The 20,499-nt window shown below is 45.7% G+C and overlaps 1 protein-coding gene across 1 annotated transcript in view; it reads right to left on the bottom strand.

Moving 5' to 3' along the window:
• Positions 1-1,579: 1,579 nt before the first annotated feature.
• The window catches only part of SLC24A3 (solute carrier family 24 (sodium/potassium/calcium exchanger), member 3), a 461,500-nt gene continuing 442,580 nt past the window's right edge, over positions 1,580-20,499 (bottom strand). The window contains exons 16-17 of the mRNA XM_012657205.1: positions 6,368-6,433; positions 1,580-3,476 (exon numbers count right to left, since the gene is read on the bottom strand). Coding sequence (XP_012512659.1) covers positions 3,327-3,476; positions 6,368-6,433 — 216 coding nt within the window. The 3' untranslated portion in view covers positions 1,580-3,326. The remainder of the gene's footprint in view (positions 3,477-6,367; positions 6,434-20,499) is intronic.

The raw sequence follows: 20,499 nt of genomic DNA, 5'->3' as shown, positions 1-20,499 counted from the left end.
TCAAAAGGCAGGGCCAGCACTTTCCTTTGGAAGGAGGCAGAAGTTACCTTTCCAGTGTGTCTGGCAAAATCCCCTTTTCGTGGCCTGTGTATCTGAGGCCATCTGAACGCATATGCTGACAGTAGCCTCAACCCCAGGCCAGTGTCGGAACAGAGTCTCTAGAAGAAGAGGTCCTTCTTTAGGTGCCTCCGGGGGAGGGGGTGGGGAGGCACTAGGATGTGCTCTGCAGAAAGTACGGGAGCCCCAGTGTCCATCTGCCTTTGGCCAAGGCCAGGGGGATGTCCCACTTGTGCATGAGACGGCAGCCTGGGGAGTTCAGCCATCTCAGAAAATTGCTGTGGGAGTTTCTCTAGCAACACTGTTAGGTTTGGAGATACTGAAAAACGTTCTTTCCTCAAACCCATCCCAGCCCCCCTCAAGTCCCAGAGCAGCAGAAGCAGCGAAGATAGCAACATCAGCAATTCTGCAGCCCTGGACAGCTGGCTCATTTCAAACCAAGTTCTCAATCAGCGATTCAAGACGCCATCATGCATGGCTGAGATCTGGACAGAAATATGCTAAATCGTCATTTCACAAAGAAAACTCTCACAGTTCCTGGGTAGGCAATCATCATGCACGGAAACATGGAAACTTTACCTCATCCTAGAATTTTGATTTTGAAAATGGAGTCATAGTTTTTAAAGATTTCATAGAAAATGTGCTGTTGTTTTTTAAAAACCTTTTGACAAAATGTCTTTGCTTGAGACTAAGAGTAAAACTAATTAAGACTAGTCTAACAGAATATTTAATATAAAAGTACCTTATGCTTTCTAAGCAACAATCAGTGGGATGAAAATATCCTGCTCTGTGTCCAGGGTATATTTGTAAAATGCACAAAGACAGAAGTAAAACATTTTAAGATGTAAACACTCAAAGCAAAGGTAAGTACCTAGTATTTGATCCCACCCTGGGAATATATATTTTTAAATATTTAAATAAAATTGGTGCTGTGAATCAGTAGCTATTTTTCTTCTGATTCCTATAAATAGATTGTGTTGCATTTCAGGTAGAAACCAGATCTAATTGTAGATCTGGGTGGTTATTTCTTGAGAGTCACAGAAGATCAGAACATCAAAACATGGCTTATTACAGCTATATGTTACTGCCCCTTTTAAGGAATCGGCTCTGGGGAAGTCATAATTTTTCCAGTTAAAATCTACCACCATCAGACAGGACGGAGAACTTGACCATTGCACAATGTCACCATCAGCACCGTGATGCTCTTTCTCTCGTGTCCATCTGAAAGAAGGAATTCCTAACATGACTCTGTCACATGTCTTCTAGGACAAGTGGGATTCTAGAATTCTAAGAAAGGATGACAGGCCCAAAGTCCCTTTAAGATTGAGAGGGGACCCACTTCAGTCTCACAATCTACCAGACATAACACCAGCTTTCCATGCGAGTCAATGCAGAAACAGTGCATGCACAAATGCCTGGCCACTTAGTCACCGTGAGCCTTTCATCTTTCATGCATTCTCCTCCATGTAAAATGAACAACATCCAGGGGAGAAAGTAATGCAACCTGCTCAAGGAAGGATACAGAACAGAGAAGTTTATTTTACACTATCTGTCCAAGAAAACAATTGCCATAAACCAGTGCAAAATGTGCAACAGAATCAATAAGTGTGCCTTAGCTCTGAGAGCCCAAATTGGTGATATCCTCCCCTGTTCCTCAGTTGGGCAGGTGCCTCATCCGCTAATGCTGGCCTTGGCTTGCACCACAGACAGAGACATTCAACCAATTTGTAGCAGGTTATTTTTACAATTCATACCAGAATGTGTACAAGGGACGGGGAAAACCATACCGAATGAATGATAAGTGATCAGTGCTTAAAGTAAATACAAGGGACAGCACGGGCAAGAATCCACAGTTTCAATAAATACAAGTGTAACAAGCATGGGTGTGTCTCAACTCGGTAGAATTAGTCTGCATAATAATTCAGCATCATACAAAATCTAGCAGGGCTGTCGAGCAGTGATTGGCAAAATCGTTCACAATAACTTATGCCCTTGAGTGAGTCTGCATTGAACATTCTGTGGTTTTGAAGGTGTCAGTTCTGTTTTCTCCTTCCCTGGCCATCCCTCCGGAAGGGGAGGGGTGCAGCTGGGATGACTTGACCGTGGCGTCCAGTGAGGAAGGACATTTGCCCAAGAGCCAGCTGTCAGGGTCCAGTGTACTCGATACCAAGTGGCAAATTGGGACTTAATTGACGACATCTGTGCAAAGTGCGCTTCTCTCCATTTTCCAAGAAACCAGTGTCTGTAATTCCTGCATGAAAAGCAGTGGTGGCCTCTGGGTCACTCCCTGTCACCCCAAGTGCCAAGCAACAAGAGCACATCTCAGGGACTCACAAGTTGGGGAAGCTTCTGTCATTGACTGCCTGGCGCCTCACAGGTGGATAGTTTAACTGGGGCCCCTTTGTCAAAGGCCTCAGGCAGGTGAGAACTATTGCTTGAAAAACTAGAAAGAACCTAGTGAGAAAGAGATGGTCATAATGGACATGAGGGAAGCTGTCTTCTTCCTCCAAAAACTTGCGCTCCCCTAAGTGACGCCCACAGGACTTTAGTGAGGCGTCCTTGGGTATAAAATGACATGGATTTGTTCCCGGTGGCCTTGCCCCGTGGTTCCTCTAATAAGCACTAAATCCACGCAGACTCCAATGTGCCTGGGATTCCATTCCAGAGGACACAGCAGGTGCAACCTTTGGATCCTTGACTAATCCAGAGCCCAGTGAAAGAAGATGCAAGAAAAGCTCTTGATCTCTCGAAGAAAAGGAGTAAATGGGGAAACCCCTCGAAATAAAACAACCCCCAAAGCCAGCAACCTAGAAATCACCTCCAAACAAAACAAAATCCCAAACGCTCCCTGGGATTAGTGGACCTTCTCCTCTTTATATGTCTTCAACAGTCTCAGGTCATAAATTAGGTTAGTCTTCCATCAAATAACTTAAAAAAGGAGGAGGGATTGTAGTAAGTTTTGCCTGGCTTGGGCCAGTTAGCAGCCAGTTTTTCTAGAATCTCAGTCACTGTTCAGAAATGGAGCTTGGGAATTCACGTGGATGTCGGGTGTCTTCACATGGAGGAGGGAGTGCGGCATAGGCTGGACCCATGGAGGTTGGGGGAGAGAGGGATGGGGCGGGGGTACCTGGTCCACCAGGACAGGAGCAGAGGCCTGTGGACAGCACGGGAGAGGCGAACGCCATGGCCCCGGGGGCCCGCGTGACTCGGGTATGGCCGGGTCTCATATTGCACAGAAAAGAAGGAACCGAGCCCCTGCTGGTGGCTGCTCAGTGGTCCCCGCACATGGGCAAGTTCACGAAGGTGAACACGTTGAACTCGGTCATGATGGAGAAGCACAGGAACACGCCGTACAGGAAGAGGCACCCGTACCCCAGCTTCTTGTCCAGCTGCCACTTGTTTAGGTGGACGCCGAACACCTGCAAGGCACAGAAGGAGTTCAGAGGGCACTGGGAAGAGATGGCCAAGGGCGGGGAACCTGGGGGGACTCGAGGGAAGGGCTGCCGATGGTGGGCTCCAGGCAGGGTGCCGATGCTCTCTGAGCATGCAAAATCCACTTCTCAGATTGTGGAAGGCAAGAACATCAAGATCAAGATGAGAGGAAATAACTTGAAAAACATGACAAGACTAGTAAGCACAGTCATAGCAGCCACCCCTTGTCCCTTGGGCTCCAACCCCACATCCCTGGGGGCCTTTCCTCACCTCCCCTAGGCAGACCCTGGTTCTCCCCTGGGGGGCCATTCTCACCCCTGTAGTCCTCTCAGGCAGCAGAGGCTATGCCTGGATGTCAGCAAGCTGTACCCCAGCCCCTCAGGGATTCTCCAAATCATTTTCCTTCTCTCCTCCATGAAACACTGAGCTTGGAATCTCAGGTCTTCGGACTGTCCCTATCTATGCTATCTGGCTGCAGCCAACTGTGCAACCCTGGTCACCACCCATCCCTGGAGCTTTCTGCCCCAGAGAGGGGCTTCCCAACACCTTGTTTCCTCAAGTCCTGGTCCTCCACTCTGCCTCGGCCATAGGAGCTACCCATTTAAATTTAGATGAAATAAAATTAAAAGCACAGTTGAAATCCCACTATTTCAAGTGCTCACAAGCCACACGCACATAGCCAGTGGCTGCTGTCCAGTGCAGGGACAGGCCATCTCATTGTGGGAAGTTCTACTGGGAAGCACTGTGACCTAAATCCTGCTATCACAAGTAAAAGAAACAGCTGTGTCATCTCAGCGTAAACATCCTACTTTCTGGCTTGAATCTCTCTTTCCAGCCTACTTCCCAGCTCCCACAACCCCACAAACCCCCAAGTTCTATAGTTCATTGACACCATCACCACTTCCTTGGGTTTCGCCCACTCTTCCCTCCCCCACTCCTCTTACCCTGCATCAATTTTTTCCACAATTGCTAGAATTGCTCCCAGGCACTGCCCTGATACCCTGGCCTCTCCCCCACGCTGTTGTTCCTGCTTGGCTAAGCCACAGCCCTTAGTTCAATTCAAGTCTCCACCTGGTCCATGCTCCATCCATGCAGCTGACCATCGGGGCCATGCTGATGGGTCTCACTTTAAATTCGATGAAGCTGTTATCTCTCTCATCTTAAAATAACTACACCTTTTCTTAATTTCCATTTCTCTCCGTCTTTATGGCTAGATAATGTGAAAGAGTCATGACCATCAGCTGGCTGACTCCAATCTCTCCCTTCCATTCTCTGTTAGCAACTTCTGCTCAGCTTCACAGAACCACCATCATGGCACCGTGACTTTGCATTTCTAACCCCAATGGCCAACGCTCAGGGCTCATCTCACCTGTCACAGCCCACATCTCCCTCCACCTGGGGACCTCTTCTCTACTCGGCTTCCAGATGCCACACTCTCCTGGCTTTCCTCCTACCTCTCCAGCTGCTCATTTTCTGTGTCTTTAGGTATTTCATCTTTACCATCGGAGGCCACCAAGACTCAGATCTTGGGCCTCTTCTCTTTTTCACTTACACTGACTGCCTTGGTGATCTCCCCCAATTGCTGGGCTTTAAGTACCATTTCCATGCTGGTGTCTCCAGCTGGGCCATTTCTCCTGAACTCAGAATTATGTTTCCAATGACTTTCTTGACGTCTTTTCTTGGATGTGAAATAGGCATTGCAAACTTAAGGTGTTTGAAATTGCTTTTCCTTCCCAAACCTACTTCTCTTTAGCCTTTCAACAACCACATTTCGACAGCCCAGCAAGTGGTTAGCATGGTCTCCTGTAGATTGTATGACTATAGCACAGCCCAAGGAGAAGCACAGAGGCTGTGGGCGTGCACTCTGGTGTCACCTATCTTGCTCCTCCCTTCAACAAAGGTGAGTCACTTAACTTCTCTAGGCCTCAGGTGTTCATCTGTGCAATGGGGCTGACATTAGCTACTGCCTCATGGGGGTGTGATGAGCTCCAAATGGGAGAATATATGCAAAGCTTTAAGCATAGTGTGTGACTCTTACAAGTATCATAACTTCAAGTCACACCAGAACTGAAGAATCTCCTAAACTATGGAAGAACGAATTATGCAGATTTTCACTTTGTGGAAGGCAGTATTTGCTTTGGTAAAATCTTGACATTTGGTTCATATCCTGACCCTCTAAATTGCTTCTCTTGCTTCCTGCTTGCCTTTCTGAACTCCCATTCTCTGCCATAAGTATGTTAACATCATGCCAGGTGAAACTCAATGAATATTTCCTTAAAAAATTAAGGAAGACACATATTGTGTCTTAGTGTTCATGAATGTGAAAATTCAACAGCATATTTCTATGTCAGTGGATATTTCGTGTGAGTCAGTCATGCACTGGTGTGAATTTGTTCCCACCAGACATGTCGGTTGAGTTGGGAATACTAAATTACACAAATGGGCATAATGGCTGAGAGAGTGGAAAGGCATAAAAGTACACTCTCTATAAAATACACTTCTAGTCTCTGAGTATTAGTAAAATCCAAGGATTTATAGAGACATTTAGTAACCTGGAACAATCAGTTAACTGGACTCTACCTTCCCATGACTAATCTTACAGGTGAAGTGGGATTTCCTCTTTGCTTTCAATAAAACAGTTTTGCTTGACATGAGACAGGGCCGTGCTTCTGAGAGGAGGGCTGGCTTCTTTCAGAAAGGAAGAAGACTTTCTAGTGAGTTGGTAGGATGCATTTCTAGAAGAAGTAGCCAGGAGATGGGATGTCTGGAGGTGGATTGTCCCCATTCACTAGGAGGCCAAGCCCATCTGGTCTCCAGAGAACCCAAGAGGAGGGAAGGACAGGCAAACTCGAGAACAGGGAGAGAGCTGCAGACCTACCGTGACAAAGACGGAGGCCAGGAGCAAGCCCACGGAGTAGATCAGCCCCCTGCTGTTCAGCCGAATCTGTAAGGAAGGATGAGAGTGAGTTAGGCTTCTGCAAAGGCATCTGCTTAGTGCAGGGCACTCCAGCAACTCCGTGTGGCAGGGATTCCAAATCTCTCCTCTAGAATGAAAAAGCAAAAGACAGTTTTGGCAGGCATGCCCTGCAGCTTGTGCCTGCGATGTGTGCCTTCCTAAAAACCCAGGATTGTCTTTGTTTTGTCTACTCTCAGCCCGATCCTGCCCTCACCTTTAACAGGGGTGCCCCAGCTGGACGGCCCCGCCGCCGCTCCGACTCTCCAGCATATGTTGCGTGATTCTTGTTGCTCACAACACTTCCCTGCTGATGCGTTTCCTTACCTCCAGGGAGCTTTTGCTTTCTCAAACTCATACTGCTTTTAGGGTGAATTTCATGGCATGAGGGATGGAAACATACGAATAAACATTTTATGCCTCTTGCATCAAAATGTCTGTGTCCTTCCCCTAACTTGACGGAAAGAGGTGGATGAGGGTTGGTGTAGTGTGTAAGTAAAAGAAAGTTAAAATTCCATCTCTGATGCTGTAAAAGGATTTTGGGGAGTTTGTTTTTCACAGTACAGTAAGGGGGTTACCAGGAAAACTGATGAGGGGTGGGGGGGGAGACAGAGAGAGAGAGAGAGAGAGAGAGAGAGAGAGAATTTTTGGAATTTTTGGAATTCCTGGAGAAGAGCATTGTCTGGTAGAACTTTCTGTGAGAATGGAAACGGACCCCATCTGTGCTGACCAGTACAGTAGCCATTAGACACACATGGCTATTGAGTGCTCGAAATATGGCTCATGCAGCTGAGGAATAAAATTTTAATCTTGTTTATCTTTAATGAAATTTGCATTTAAAGAGCCACATGCGATTAGTGGCTACAGTGTCTGGCAGCGCAGGTAGAGAGCACTGAGGGGCCAAAAAAGGTCAGAGAGTTTCTTCCATAGTGTAGAGAAGATGCCACTTGTGCATTTGAGGAAGGTGGTGAGGCCGGCTGCCCTGAAATAGAAGGGACGCCTTAGAGCAATGGTTCTCCAAGGGTGGTCTTGGGCCAGCCACAGCAGCACTTGAGAACTTGTTAGAATGTCAGGTCCAGCCAGATCCCCTGGATCAGAAGCTCTGAAGCAGGCCTATCGAGTTATGCTTTAATTCCAGGTGATTCTGATGCATAGGGAAGAACCACTCATTTAGAGAAGGTAAGTACAAAGGCTAAATCCACCTCTTCTGATCTCCAGAGGTTCTGAGGAAGGGAATTTGACATTCGTTTTTCACAAGTTCTCTTGGACACTCTTATGGGCATCCAGGTTTGAGGACTACAGCCCCCAACCGATGTACGCTGTTCTGCAGGGAGTGAAAAGCTCACTCATGTTCATGAAGAGGGAAAGCGAGGCTGGCTGATTTGTGCATTGTTTTCATTAGACAACTAAGTGGCGATTATTAGTAGAGTAGCCTTGGGCCCTTCTGATAAAGTTCAAGGTATGGCTTGCTGTCATTTCACCAGTTCACCACTGGGGTATGCGTTGGGGGGACATGGAGGTGTCTCCTCAGGTGGGCACGTCAAGTTCATCTTTTGGTGACAGGACACTATATGCCCTAATCAGCCAACCCCTTCTGTGAAGATCCAGTTACATCTCACTAAGCAACGTTCTGTCACGGAGGGAGTGAACTGGACTCTTTCTCTTGTGACTCATAGTCCCTGAAAGTCAACCATCTGCTCGTCCCAGCTGGGAAATGGTTCTCAACCACCAAATGCCTTCCTAAGAATAAAGAAAGACTCATGTCATATTTCCATGACACTAAAGCAATGGGTTGACCTGGTTAAGTCAGTGCAGAAAAATGGTGTATCCGCCCCATCTCAGTCCAACTGAGCTGAGCTTCATGCACACCCTCAACCCGGCTGTGGACAGATTTTCCTCTTTCATTAGTGGGGCTGGTACAGGGAGGCCAGAACTCAGAAGTGCGTCACAACTGTGTTGTACTCAGAGATGTTCTCCCCGCAAATATTCCATCCACACTGACTCTGTGATGAGCCCATGTGCCCTGCCCAGTGTCACAGGGGAGAGTGGGCTCCTCAGTGCACAAAGGCCCTGAGCAGAATGAGGAAGAGCCTCTGGGGCTGTCCTTGGTCACTCTGTCCTTGGGTCGACCCCGAAACCATGAAGAAACACTCAGAAATCCTTTTGAACTCTTCACGTTCAACACTGCACACACAGATTCTTCTAAGAACAGGGGCAATGCATGCCCAGCTCAGACTGCCCTTTGAGCTCTGGGGTCGAAACCTTGTCAGCAGCAAGAATGGAGGATAGTGATTTCTTACTCTTAAGAAGTAAAGAGTCAGTGAGAGCAAAGATCCAAGCAGGAAAATTCTCTTTGGTCAGGTATTGTCAAGATGAATCATGTTAAACCAAAGCGTTTGAACTTTACTCTTCCTACTTTCACATAAAATCTCGAAGAACAGTGCTGCTGGAAATCTTAATCTGGGCCCAGGGACGAGAGACGACTCACTCTTTCTCCTGGTCTCTGAGTGTTTTAACTTTCTCACCTTTCTCTCTGCAGCCTTCCTTTGGTCACGAACTGCTATATGCACCCAGGGGTGTATTTTTGAGTTTTCATTGTTAGAGATCAGGGGTCTCAAAGCCTGTATTTATTCCTTGCTATCTGACTCTCACACTTGTACACGGAAGTGACAGTCAAGAGTTGGGGGTTCCTTCAGTGGCCTTCTGGTCTAGTATGAACATCTCCCAGCCACTGGAGACTCTGGGTGGTTTGGCACAGGGGTCCTAAAACTGTGACCCACAGGCTGAATCTGGCCCATTGCCTGTTTTTTTTGTAAATATAATTTTATCAGAACTCAGCTCATTCACGTACATATCACCTATGGCTATTTTTACATGACAACAGCCAAGTTGAGTTGTTTTGGCAGAGACTGTGTGGCCCACAAAGCTTAAAATATTTCCTCTCTGGCCCTTTATAGAAAAAGTTTGCCATCTCCTGATGTAGGGCATGGGCTCCAGATCCAGCTTCCTGGGTTTACAGTCCCTGCTTGGTCACTTACTTCCTGTGTAGTCATGGACAAGTGACTTTAACTTCCCTGAGCCTTGCTTTTCTGGTGTGTAAAATGTGGATAATACAGTTCCAACGTTACGGGTACGTGCGCAGAGTCCCTGAGTTAATCCAAGTGAAACTCTTGAACAGGGCCTGGTATGTGATAAATTCTCAGTGGCTGGGGGCCATTATTCCCCGCCCACTGGGCGAGCTGCCTGGCCCACCTCCCTGGCTGCCGCTTTTATAAACTCATCACCTGTAGCTCCTTGTTCAATACTTTGCTAGATTACAGATGCCCTCTGCCTGGCACGGGGCTGGCACACACCACGTGGTTAATATGTAATTGACGAATGAATGATGACTACCCCAAGGTCTCATTTTGAATGTGGTTTACAAGAAGACCAGTGTGTCTGTGAGGCAGCAGGGACTGGTCAGAGAGAGGCCAGAAGCAGAGAGACCCTGGATGACTCTTCCTGGATAATGTTCCAGAAGCAGTGTGATCTCTGCCCATCGTCCTCTCTCTCCCTCACTTTTATGTGATTTTTTTAATGAGCAGGTATAGCTTTTTATTTTTTTTATTTTATTATTTTTACCTAACATGTTATATGAAAGTTTTCAAGCATTCAGAAAAGTTAAAATAATTACACCATCTTATTTTTTAATGAACTTCAAAGTAAGCAGCAGAGACCAGTACGCTGTGCCCCTGCCTGTATCTCATTAAGTAGAGGTCAGTTGTAGTTCATGGGTGTTTTATTCTTAGATGCAATTTTTATGTGGTAAAATTCACAGATCAAAATTGCACCATTCAATGGATTCTGAGAAATGCATGCACCATGGAACTCAAATTCCCATCCTGATGCAGAAGATTACCTCATTGTTCTAGAAAGTTCTCTCATGCCCTCCTGGCAATCTCGCCCAGGGGCAGTCACTGCTCTCCACCACAGGTGGTTTAGCCTGTCCTAGAGCTTCACTAGAAATCCTATAGTGTGCAGTCTTCTGTGTGAGCATTCTTTTACTTGGCATCATTTTTAAAGATTCCTTCATAGTTCTCATTGCATGAATAGCTCATTGATTTCCATAACAGTATAAATATACCATAGTGTGTTTAATTATTCTCCTGTTGATGGACAGCTGCGCTGCTTCCATTTTGGGGCTATCAATGTGTATTGCTTTTATAATTCAAAATCAAAATGAAAAGAGGCCTACAGTGGCTCTTCCGCTGCAGTAGGGTAGCTGCTAATGAGCAGAGCTAGAGACTCTGCTAAAGACCTCATGTCACTATCTCGTATCCTGATGTCCCCTCTCTGAAGTCGGGCACTCGGAGCCCTCTCCAAACTGGAGCAATTTGCCTTTTCCACCTTAGCACACTCCTGTCCCTCTTTTGAGACCGTCAGTACAGCCAGGTGGGGTTCTCACCTCCTTCCCACCTTTACTCTGCTTTACTCCTGCCCTGAGTCCATTTGCCTCTTCTAAGTTCATTATTGCTCAGCAGGAACTGATCTTGTTCTGCCTGTGCCTGGGGCACATTCTTACCTCCCCAGCTAGTCCAAATGCTCTGAGGGCAGAGCCTGGGTCTTGAGTTTTTTCTCACTCCAGCATCTACTTCCCCCCAACCCCCTGCTCCACACACTGTATGTTTAGATGAGCACCTGTTGGTGATGTGTGTGCATTTGCTTGTGCTCATGCATGTGTATGTTGGGAGGCAGGCTGGGTAGCAAAAGGCAAGAGTGGAGAGTCAGTGGGGAGACAGACCATGCTGAGGGTTGGTCGAAGCTGGTCCTTGCAAGTAATAAAGCAAAGGCACAATTTTTTTTTTAAATTGAGGCATCATTTGCATAGAGTAAAATGAACAGATCTTAAGTGTACGCACTATCGAATGAGTTTTGACAAACACATATACGTGTGCAACACACACCTCAACAAATATATAAAACATTTCCATCATCCCAGTAACTTTCTGTGAGGGCAGCAGAACTACTTTACTGGGGCTTGCTAAGCCAGACAACAGCACCAAACCCTTCTCACATCTGGATGACCCTTGCAAAAGCCTTTGAGCTCCAACCCTGCACAGTGTTAAGCTGAATGGTTTCCTCCCTCCCTGCCTCACAGATACAAGGAACACTAAGTGCAAATGCAGAAAATCTTCATGGCAATGCTGATCTGAGAGCATGTGAGGCACATCTCAGATCGTTCAGTCCTGACATTTAACGCTGTTTTTATTTCTTGCCTTCACAAGTATGCATTTTCATTCTCCAATTCCCTCTTGGCAGTTGCTGCAGAGGAAACAGAAGGTTGGCTACTTCCAAAGTCAACAGGAACTTGGCCCACAATGCATGTATATTTTTCAGTACTGACACACACACACAAGGACCCACTCATACCAAGTTTCATGCATATATACTGTTCATAAAATAGTTCCCTGAATCCTACCGCAGTTGGAGATCTAACACCCTCATCTTAAAAGATTCTGATTTTCCTCATACTAAGTTTAAAATCTCTCTGTGGTTTGAGGTCAGCTCGACCCAACCACTGAATTCTTTCAGGAAAAATAAGAAGCCCCTGGATTTTTGCTAATTTATTTATAACTTGGAACACATGTTTCATGTCATTTTGCATTTTCTTATTTGGGTAGTTTTAACACTTGTTTGGGTGTAGTTTCCAAATGGATGTTCCTAGCCTTGGCTTTGCATTATATAATATCACTGGATGGGAATCTCTTTCCCTGAGCAATTAAGTGAGGTAAGAAAGTGAACAAGCCCACAGAAAAGAAGCAATTTAATGACAGCTGGCACGCCTAAGTGCTTTCTCTTCCAAAGCCCTCCCACAAACACGATAGTGCGTTTAGTTCCAGCAGCAACTCCATGAGATAAGTAGAGTAGGTTTTGTTCTCCCCATTTGAAGATGAGACAACTGAGGCGAAGAGGAGTTAAAGCGCGTAGTCAATGCCACGAAGCTAGTGAAGGGTCAAGTCTGCACTTTTACTTGGACTTTAGACTCTTCAATGTACCCTACCAGGCATGGGAGGAAAGCCAGGGTCCCTCTCTTCACCCACTAGGAGCCCTCAGAAGTGCATCTGGGCTTTCCTTGCCTATCATTTTCCTAAGAGTTCTGAATGACTTGTAAGAACCATGGATGCCACTGTACAGATGCCATCGGTACCCCATACGTGTCCCCCCACCTTCCCGATATTACTATCGGTGGGTGCTGGCTGCCTCCCAACCGCCAGCACCTGCAGCTGTGCCCGAGGGCTTTTTCTTGAACCATGGAAGTGCCAAGCGGTGAACAACCCTAGAAGCTGCTCTCCCCAGTGATTCTGGGCAGTGGGTGTCCAAAAACCCCGGCTACCTTCTCAGACGGAGTCATTTTGAGACGGGGGCTGTGCACCATTTCCCAGAACTCCCCCGTGGGATTCTGCTTTAGTTGCCATGGTGGTCACAGGCTTGCTAACACACCCGCTGTTCATAAAACAGTTCTCTGAATCCCATTTCTCTTCCCTTCTCTCATACCAGCGTTTCTTGCTCCTCCTAAATAAACCCCCTGCCCTGAATCCTTGTCTCAGGATTGAATAGTTTCTGGGGGACCTAAACTATAATAAGCAGGGAGACTGAATCAGCTTCCCAGGTAAGCCTTTACCTGGGATTAACTGTAAGGACATTTCCTTCCCCAACATCACCTGATTTTACAAACATAGAATCTGAAATCCAATGGTCCAGACTTAAGGAGATTGGTTGGTGTTACTGCAGCTCCCAGAAACTCTGTTAGAACAACCTTGAGAAGACTCACTCATTAAGATGTCACAAAAGTGTCCCCAAGTTACCGATGCAAGTCCTGCGGGAATAGTTTATAGACTGGCCCTGGCAGTGGAATTCTGACATTTTGCTGATTTCTGTGATGTAAACACTTCCACCATGGCTGATTTCAAACCACCAATGTGACGTCACCAGAGGTGGAGCTAGGAAGAGCTGCCCGTGATGGCTTCTCTCAAGCCTGTACCAGCTGCCTCTAGCACCCATGGGGCCCCAAGCCCAGTGGTTCTAGCAGACAGAGCAGTGTCCTGTCAGGTGTTGGGGACCTGATTTGGGAATGGTTGCTAGAAAAGGGTAGAAAGAACGATGTGGAAGACATCAAGAACTCATGGGCTCATTGATTCATTCCACAGAAGCTCTCTGTTGGGTTCTGGGGAGCACAAATTGAATAAGATACTGTTCTTCCCTCAGTTGGAAAGTTAATGGGGAGATATACACATCAGAGATTGTACCCCCATGTTATCACAGAGGTACTAAATTTGGCTGGGTGTAGGCTTCTTGGAGGAGTTGACGGTTGCCTGACAGAGCCGGCCCTAGGAGAAGGACCTTGGACAAGGTCTGATATACTCAGCTGCTCCATCCTCCTTGAAACATGGCTCCATGGCCCTACTTTCTTCTGATTCTCCCCCTGTCTGGCTGACCCTTCCTCAGTCTCTTTCAATGAATTTTTTTTCCTATCCAACATCAGGATATGGTCTGGGCTCTCTTCTCTTCACCATCTACACTGACCATATTAATGCCATTGACTCCCAAGTTCACACCTGCTGCCAAGACCTTGCCTCTGAACTTCAGGCCCATTTATTCCACTACCTACTTGACATCTCCATCCAGATGACCCTCAAACATATCAACCTTAATCTGCCTTGAAATTTCATCTTAACTGTGTTCCCCATCCCCCATCTTTGTCACCACAATACACTTAGTTGCCCAAGCAAAGAGCCAGAAGTTACCTTGAGTTTTTCTCTTTCTCATCCCCTCCATGAATCCACCAGAAAGTCTTATAAATTCTTCCTTTAAAAAGAATCTCTTTTTGTCATCAGTGTCCTGATTGTTTCCTATTCCTCTCTTGCCTTCTAATGCATTTCCAAATAGCATCAAATACAATCTTAGAATTTAAAGCGAATCATGCCATTACCCTGCTAAAATCCTCAATGGCAGTTATAATAAAACCCAAACTTTTTGCAATAGCTGACAAGATCCTGATGATCAGGCCGTGTTTCTCCTGACTCACCCCATCACAAACAGCTACTTAGGGGCTAATGTTAAATCAATTGCCAGGTACTGCTCCTTCTTTTTCTGCAGTCTCTTGGTTAGCTTTCCATTGTTCTCCAGCTTTACAGCTACCACTGAGGCAGAGTGGATTGCTGGTTTCACGTCCTCTCGCGTGTGGTAGGGTTCTATGTCCACACACTTTACATAGCCTCAAGGCGGGCAGACATATTTTCCTGACTCCTGACTTTGGGGTTGGCTGTGTGATATGCTTTGGCCAATAGGATATTAGTGGATCTGTCATGAGCACAAGTTTGAAATATGTTTGTGAAGTTGGGCATGTTCTCTTGTACTTTTGCTTTTCATCACGAGAAGAATGTGTCTCAGCAAGCCACTGGTCCAAAGAGGACGAAAGGCACACAGGGAAGTCCTATCTGAAGCTTGCAGCCAAGCCCAGGTCAGCTACATACTGATCAGCCTGCAGAGGCACGAATGAGAAATATACGCTAATGGATGTACGCTACTGAGTTTGGAGGCCTTTTGTTACTTGGCATGATGGTAGCAACAGCTAACTTATACAACTACCCTAATCCAAGTCACCCTATTGTCTCTTTCCTGCAAATGCGTCATAGCTGATCTTGCTGCCAACAGTTTTGTTGGGCTCCAACCCTTTTTCCATGGAGCTGTCAGAATATTGTTTCTAAATGCACATGACCGCACCTCTTTCTCTTGCATATCCTTCATTCTTTCCATTACCATGCCCTTTACCACGTGGCCTCTCTCTGTCTCATTCCTGCCACTCAGCCCTTCACTCCCGATGCTCAGCCCCTTCCAACCTCCCTCAAGCCACAGGAGCAGCCTTTTGGTCCTTCAGTGCAACAAGCTTTCCATATCTTGGTCTTGTACACATTGTTACTTCTTCTTGGAAAAAGCCTTCTCATCCCTCCCCACTTGCTAATTCTGATAATCTCAGATTCTCAGAATAAGTGTCACTTCCTCAGCAGCATTCCAGGTTCCCCAACCCCTGGCACACACTACCGCAACCCCTGCACAAGCAGCCCTTAGAAGAGCAGGTGTCACACTTGGTTTGGGATTGCTGTGTAGTTGTCTCCTTCCAGTAGGTCCAGGAGCACGGGACTGTGCCTGTTTTGCTTACTGCAGCATCTCCAGTGGTCACCAGCTTAGCACACAGTAGACATTCAATTAATGCTTGGTCAAAGAAAAAATAAACTGGGCAGAAGGTGTGGGGTAAGGATATTTCTGGTCAGCTCTTTTTTTAATCTCTGTGGACTCTGGAGTCAGGTGGACTCTTGCTTGGAAAGAGAGAGACACAGACGAGCTTCCTCCCTCTGTTGCATCTCAGATTTATTTTACATTTCTAAGCCCTAGCTCAGAAATATGAGTTTTGCCCTGGCTTCCTGGAGTCTGCCTTGTGTCTTTTTTTATTTCTGTTAAAGCTTGTGGAACAGACATTCATCACCATAATGGGACAAGAAGTGCTCATTTTCCAAACTTTGACTTTTGGGAATATTTCTTATTTTGGACACTTAGGTAGCTAGCTGGCTTCTGAGCTCACCACAAAGTGCTAAGAAATGTCAAAATCTGTAAAACTGCATTCATTCCTCCCTGTCAAATGCTTGAACCTAATGCCATGCACACAACAGCTGTCTGGATGGTAATTATCCGATAATTTTGACTTGGAAATCCCATCTAGATGAGATGGAAAAATTGCTTTGGAATTGTTGGCCGGTCTCTTGTGAGGTTGGAAGAGGCCATTAAAATCACACAGGCTGCTCAGTTCTGATGTCAGAGACACAGAAAGATGTCACAGGGTTACCACTATGCTAAATGGAAGGAAGACCCTGAGTGTCCTCTCAGAAATGAAGCCTCTCCTGGCGGAGATGAGGGAAGATCAAAGTGCTCCCAGCAGATAAGGCCTAAGTTTGCTTTTCCATCAACCTGGGACTATTTTTCCAAATAATGTCTGCATCTTAGCATGAAGCTACACGATGATGCCCCCCAGTGTGGCTGGGCATGAGAGATTGGCCACCTGATGTTATCTGAAACAAGACAGGGAGGGCCCAGGAACCAAATGAGGGGGTAATCCTTGCGTAAGGATCTGGAACTGCTCCCCAAGCCCTCTGACAGAAACCCTCTGACAGAAACCCGCTGCAGAAATGCCACTTACCATGGCCCTGGGCAGTGAGGATGGCAGCCCCCACAATGTCTGTGGGATGTTTAGAATAGGAAACTAGGGGTCAAGAGTTCTCTCCCCTTCTAGTTCCTTCTCTCTTCATATAAAGTTGAAGAGGCCACCTGAGCCTTAATAAGCAGACCTTGTCCTATCTTTTATCTAAGATTCAAACTCAGGAATGGATCCAATCCCAAATTCTGCCATGCCCAGTGGCAATCCAGAGCCATGCAAGGGGAGCCACCATGGCATCATTTCCTTTTGGCAATAGTCGTCAGTGCTTTGAGGAGAGAAAAAAAATCTCATGGTCTCGTCTCTGCCTCTTTCTGGCTATGTGATTTAGCCTCTGGGTCTTGGTTTCCTGATTTTCAGAATGGAGGTTAGAACTACACTGCACTTAGTATGAAACCGGAGCCCCCTGCCCAGCCCAGGCAGCCGGGTGTGATCCCTACCAACCCCACCCTGCCCACCTTGCCATGTGGTCTGCCTTCTACTCTGGGACACAGCCTGCCTTGGTGCCTTTGCACTTACAGTGCCTTTGCACTTACAGTCCATTCTTAGAATTCTCCCCCGCCCTCCACCACACACCCAACTCTTCCCACAGCTGGCTCTTTCTTGTCATTCATGACTCAGCACGAGTGACACCTGGACCCCACTCTCTAGAACATCTCCCTGTCTCACCATCTTCATAAGGTCTTTGTTCTCTGAAATTAGTGCACACATATTCACATATGTACTGTCTCTCCCCACCCAACGTAGTCTCTAAGAGGGACAGTCTAGTCTACCCTGTTCACTTCCGTAAACCCAGTGCCTCACCAAGTTCCTGGCACATAGTAGGTGCATGATAAGCACTGGTTGAAGGAATATCCTTTCCTTATTTAGCGGTTGTAAGGCTTAGATGAGACCAGGTATACACAGTGTTCCCACAGCACCTGGAGCACAGTGGGTGCTCAATGACTGTCGACTCTTGTTATTGCTGTTTTGTTTGTCCCCTGCTCTCTTCTCGGGTCAGCCTCCTCTTTCATTCTGCTTGGCTGACATGTCTTCCTACCCAGGTGAGGTGATGCTGAAAAGGAAGTTAGGATCTACCCATCCATCCATTCATCCTTCCATCCAACAAATATTTGCTGAGCACACTCCAAGTGCCAGGCACTGTGCTCGGCACAGAGGAAACAATAAATGCCTAAGATCAGCACATTTCCTGCCCCCAGAGAGCTCTCCTCTCTAGGGGAAGACTCAGATGACTAGACAAAAGTGAGCACTTTGATTGGAGCTGCTGAAAAACACCACAGTGACACCGGACCCAGGCTCGGGACATCACAGTTTGGCATCTAAGCTGACACCTGAAGGATGAGCTCTGTGAGTCTGGTTCCTGGGGGCCATTTTGTGGTACTCCTGGCTTCACAACAAACCAAAAAGCTCAGTTGGGTCAAATACCGTGTTCTTATTTTGGTCTAACACTACCGGTCAAAGAGGCATATTCTGTACAAGCAAAGGTTTCTGGAAAATTAAAGTTTACCTCGCTACAGGATAGCTCCTTCACCATTTTGATGAAAATACTTGATTCTGAAATATATCATAAACTTGACGCTCATCCTGGAGGTGATTAGATATAGCTTAACTTTTTCTTGATGACTCAGGATCACCACCAGGAATATAAATTATTTAATTGGACTGAAACATGGCAAAGCTTTCAGGAGCTATTGATGGACAAAGGGATTGCTTACTGCTACAAATGAGGAGATAAAATTTATTCTCTATTTAGACAAGTAAAACATCCCACTGTGTGCAAGATGGCAACTGGAGCAGTTTGGGTGGCAGACATGAAGCGGATGAGGCCTTCAACTCAGACTCTAGCAGCAGAGAGATGACGTGGTAAATAACATCAAACAAGGTTGGAAGGCAGATGGGCCAACAGGGATGTGGACAAGAGATTATATGCAGCGTGAGGCTGTATTTGGGCAGCACTTAAAGGATTGGAGGATTTAGGCATGTGGGAAGCCCTTGGGGTTCTTCTGTTCATGAGGATTCTTCCCTCACTGAATGTCCTCTTGAGCAAGAAGAGCAACTTTCTGAGTAAAATAAGTAAAACGCAGCATTTTAAAGCATGCCACTAGGATGTGGCTCTGGCTTTATGAACCTCACTTCCTTGATTCAGTTCACTTGGCTGACCTGCCTCTGTTTCTTGCCTGTTTACATTTTAGTCCTGACTCAGGATGAAAACTTTTCCAAATAGTGGGGGTTGGCACTACTTATGAAATTCATGGTTCTAGAACACACCGCTTTAACCAAAATACAATCATGGCTTCCTAATGGTTCTTAAGTTGCAAATATTACTGAAAAATAAGTTAACCAGAAATTTTTCCTTTGAATTTTTAAAGTTCAAAGTGAAATCTCCTTTCCAACAAATGGTGGTGAAACAACTGGATATCCATGTGTCAAAGAATGAAGTTGGATCCCTACTTCACACCCATATATAAAATGGAATCTCCTCAATTTTTCTGGTGTTTATAAACTGTTTATCGATTATATTACTGAATTTCTGCTTTCAAAAGAAAGGATAAAGGAGATTGTCAATTATAGGACTTAATGTGGCTCTTGTACAATTCCAGAAGAATGACCAGAGTAACCTATTTATGTCATCTTTACACCAAAAACATGAATTTGGGCCAAATATCTAATAGAGCCTGAATGTTTGTTTTCATGATGTCACCCTGTCAGTAGCCATTTGGGGACCTGAAAAGGGTATGTTTTCATAGCTGTGGGAACTACTGACAGGAGAATAATGTTTAATTTTATGTTCTCTCAAGTGTGTTGGTATAATGTCAGAAGGAGAGGAAGGGAGGATAGACCACGGGGGGATTATTTACCACATGCCTAATCAAGTTGGAATTTCAGGTCTGATAGTCATGTTCAGTCAGGAGGATCTCAAAGTCGGTAAGAGGAGCTAGTTTACTTCTGGAGTGAGTTCTAGTTTTGTTTATGACAGTTTTTGACTTCACCTTCTATTATTGCACCTTGTAATTCCAGTAAAATAAAAGGTGGCAACGTGATAAAAATTTATTATTCAGGGATGCATTTTTCAGGTCATTTGGAGCCCAGTTTTTTCCCTTCTTTCTTATGCCTGTTTTTCAGCCACTGTCTTCTAGTCTTCAACAAAGGAGACAAAAAGCAGTTGAAATTCAGATAGGTCTTTTTTTTACTTCTTCATAATTTTGATAAGAGGTAAGTGGGGAAGTGAAACGAAGGAATAAACCAGATGGACTGTCAATAAACTCATCAGATCCATACCCCTAGTGCTTCATGCTGGGTTAACGAACATTTTCATTGGCTTCCTTGCCAAGTACGATTAAATAGTGACAGAGAGTCACTAATTATTTTCTAAGGAAGTTATGTTGTATTAACTGCAGGGCTTTTGTCCAGGGCATGATGTGCAGGTTTGAGCCCAGAGCTGAACTGCTTGATAACACGAGAAGACTGAAAGAAGGAACCAGTAATCTCCTGGCTCCACCTTTTGTTCATGCAATATTCTGTTTCTTCTCAAAAATAAATGTTGCTCTGGTCCTGTGTTGTCTTAGTGGAGTTATACAAAATCAATACACACAAATCTGTGGCATTCATATATGCCAATAACAGTCAAGCCAAAATTCAAATCAAAAATGCAATACCTTTTACAATAGCCTCAAAGAAAATTAAATATCTAGGAATACATTTAATGAAAGATGTGAGAGACTTATACAGGGAGAACTACGAAACACTAAAAAAAGAAATTGTAGAAGATGTAAACAGATGGAAAAACCTACCTTGCTCATGGATTGGTAGA

Source organism: Propithecus coquereli, unplaced genomic scaffold (genome assembly GCF_000956105.1).
Source record: "Propithecus coquereli isolate 6110/MARCELLA unplaced genomic scaffold, Pcoq_1.0 Scaffold533, whole genome shotgun sequence".
Taxonomy (NCBI): domain Eukaryota; kingdom Metazoa; phylum Chordata; class Mammalia; order Primates; family Indriidae; genus Propithecus; species Propithecus coquereli.
The sequence above is the reverse complement of the archived record's forward strand: the minus strand, read 5'-3'. Positions and strand labels throughout refer to the sequence as shown.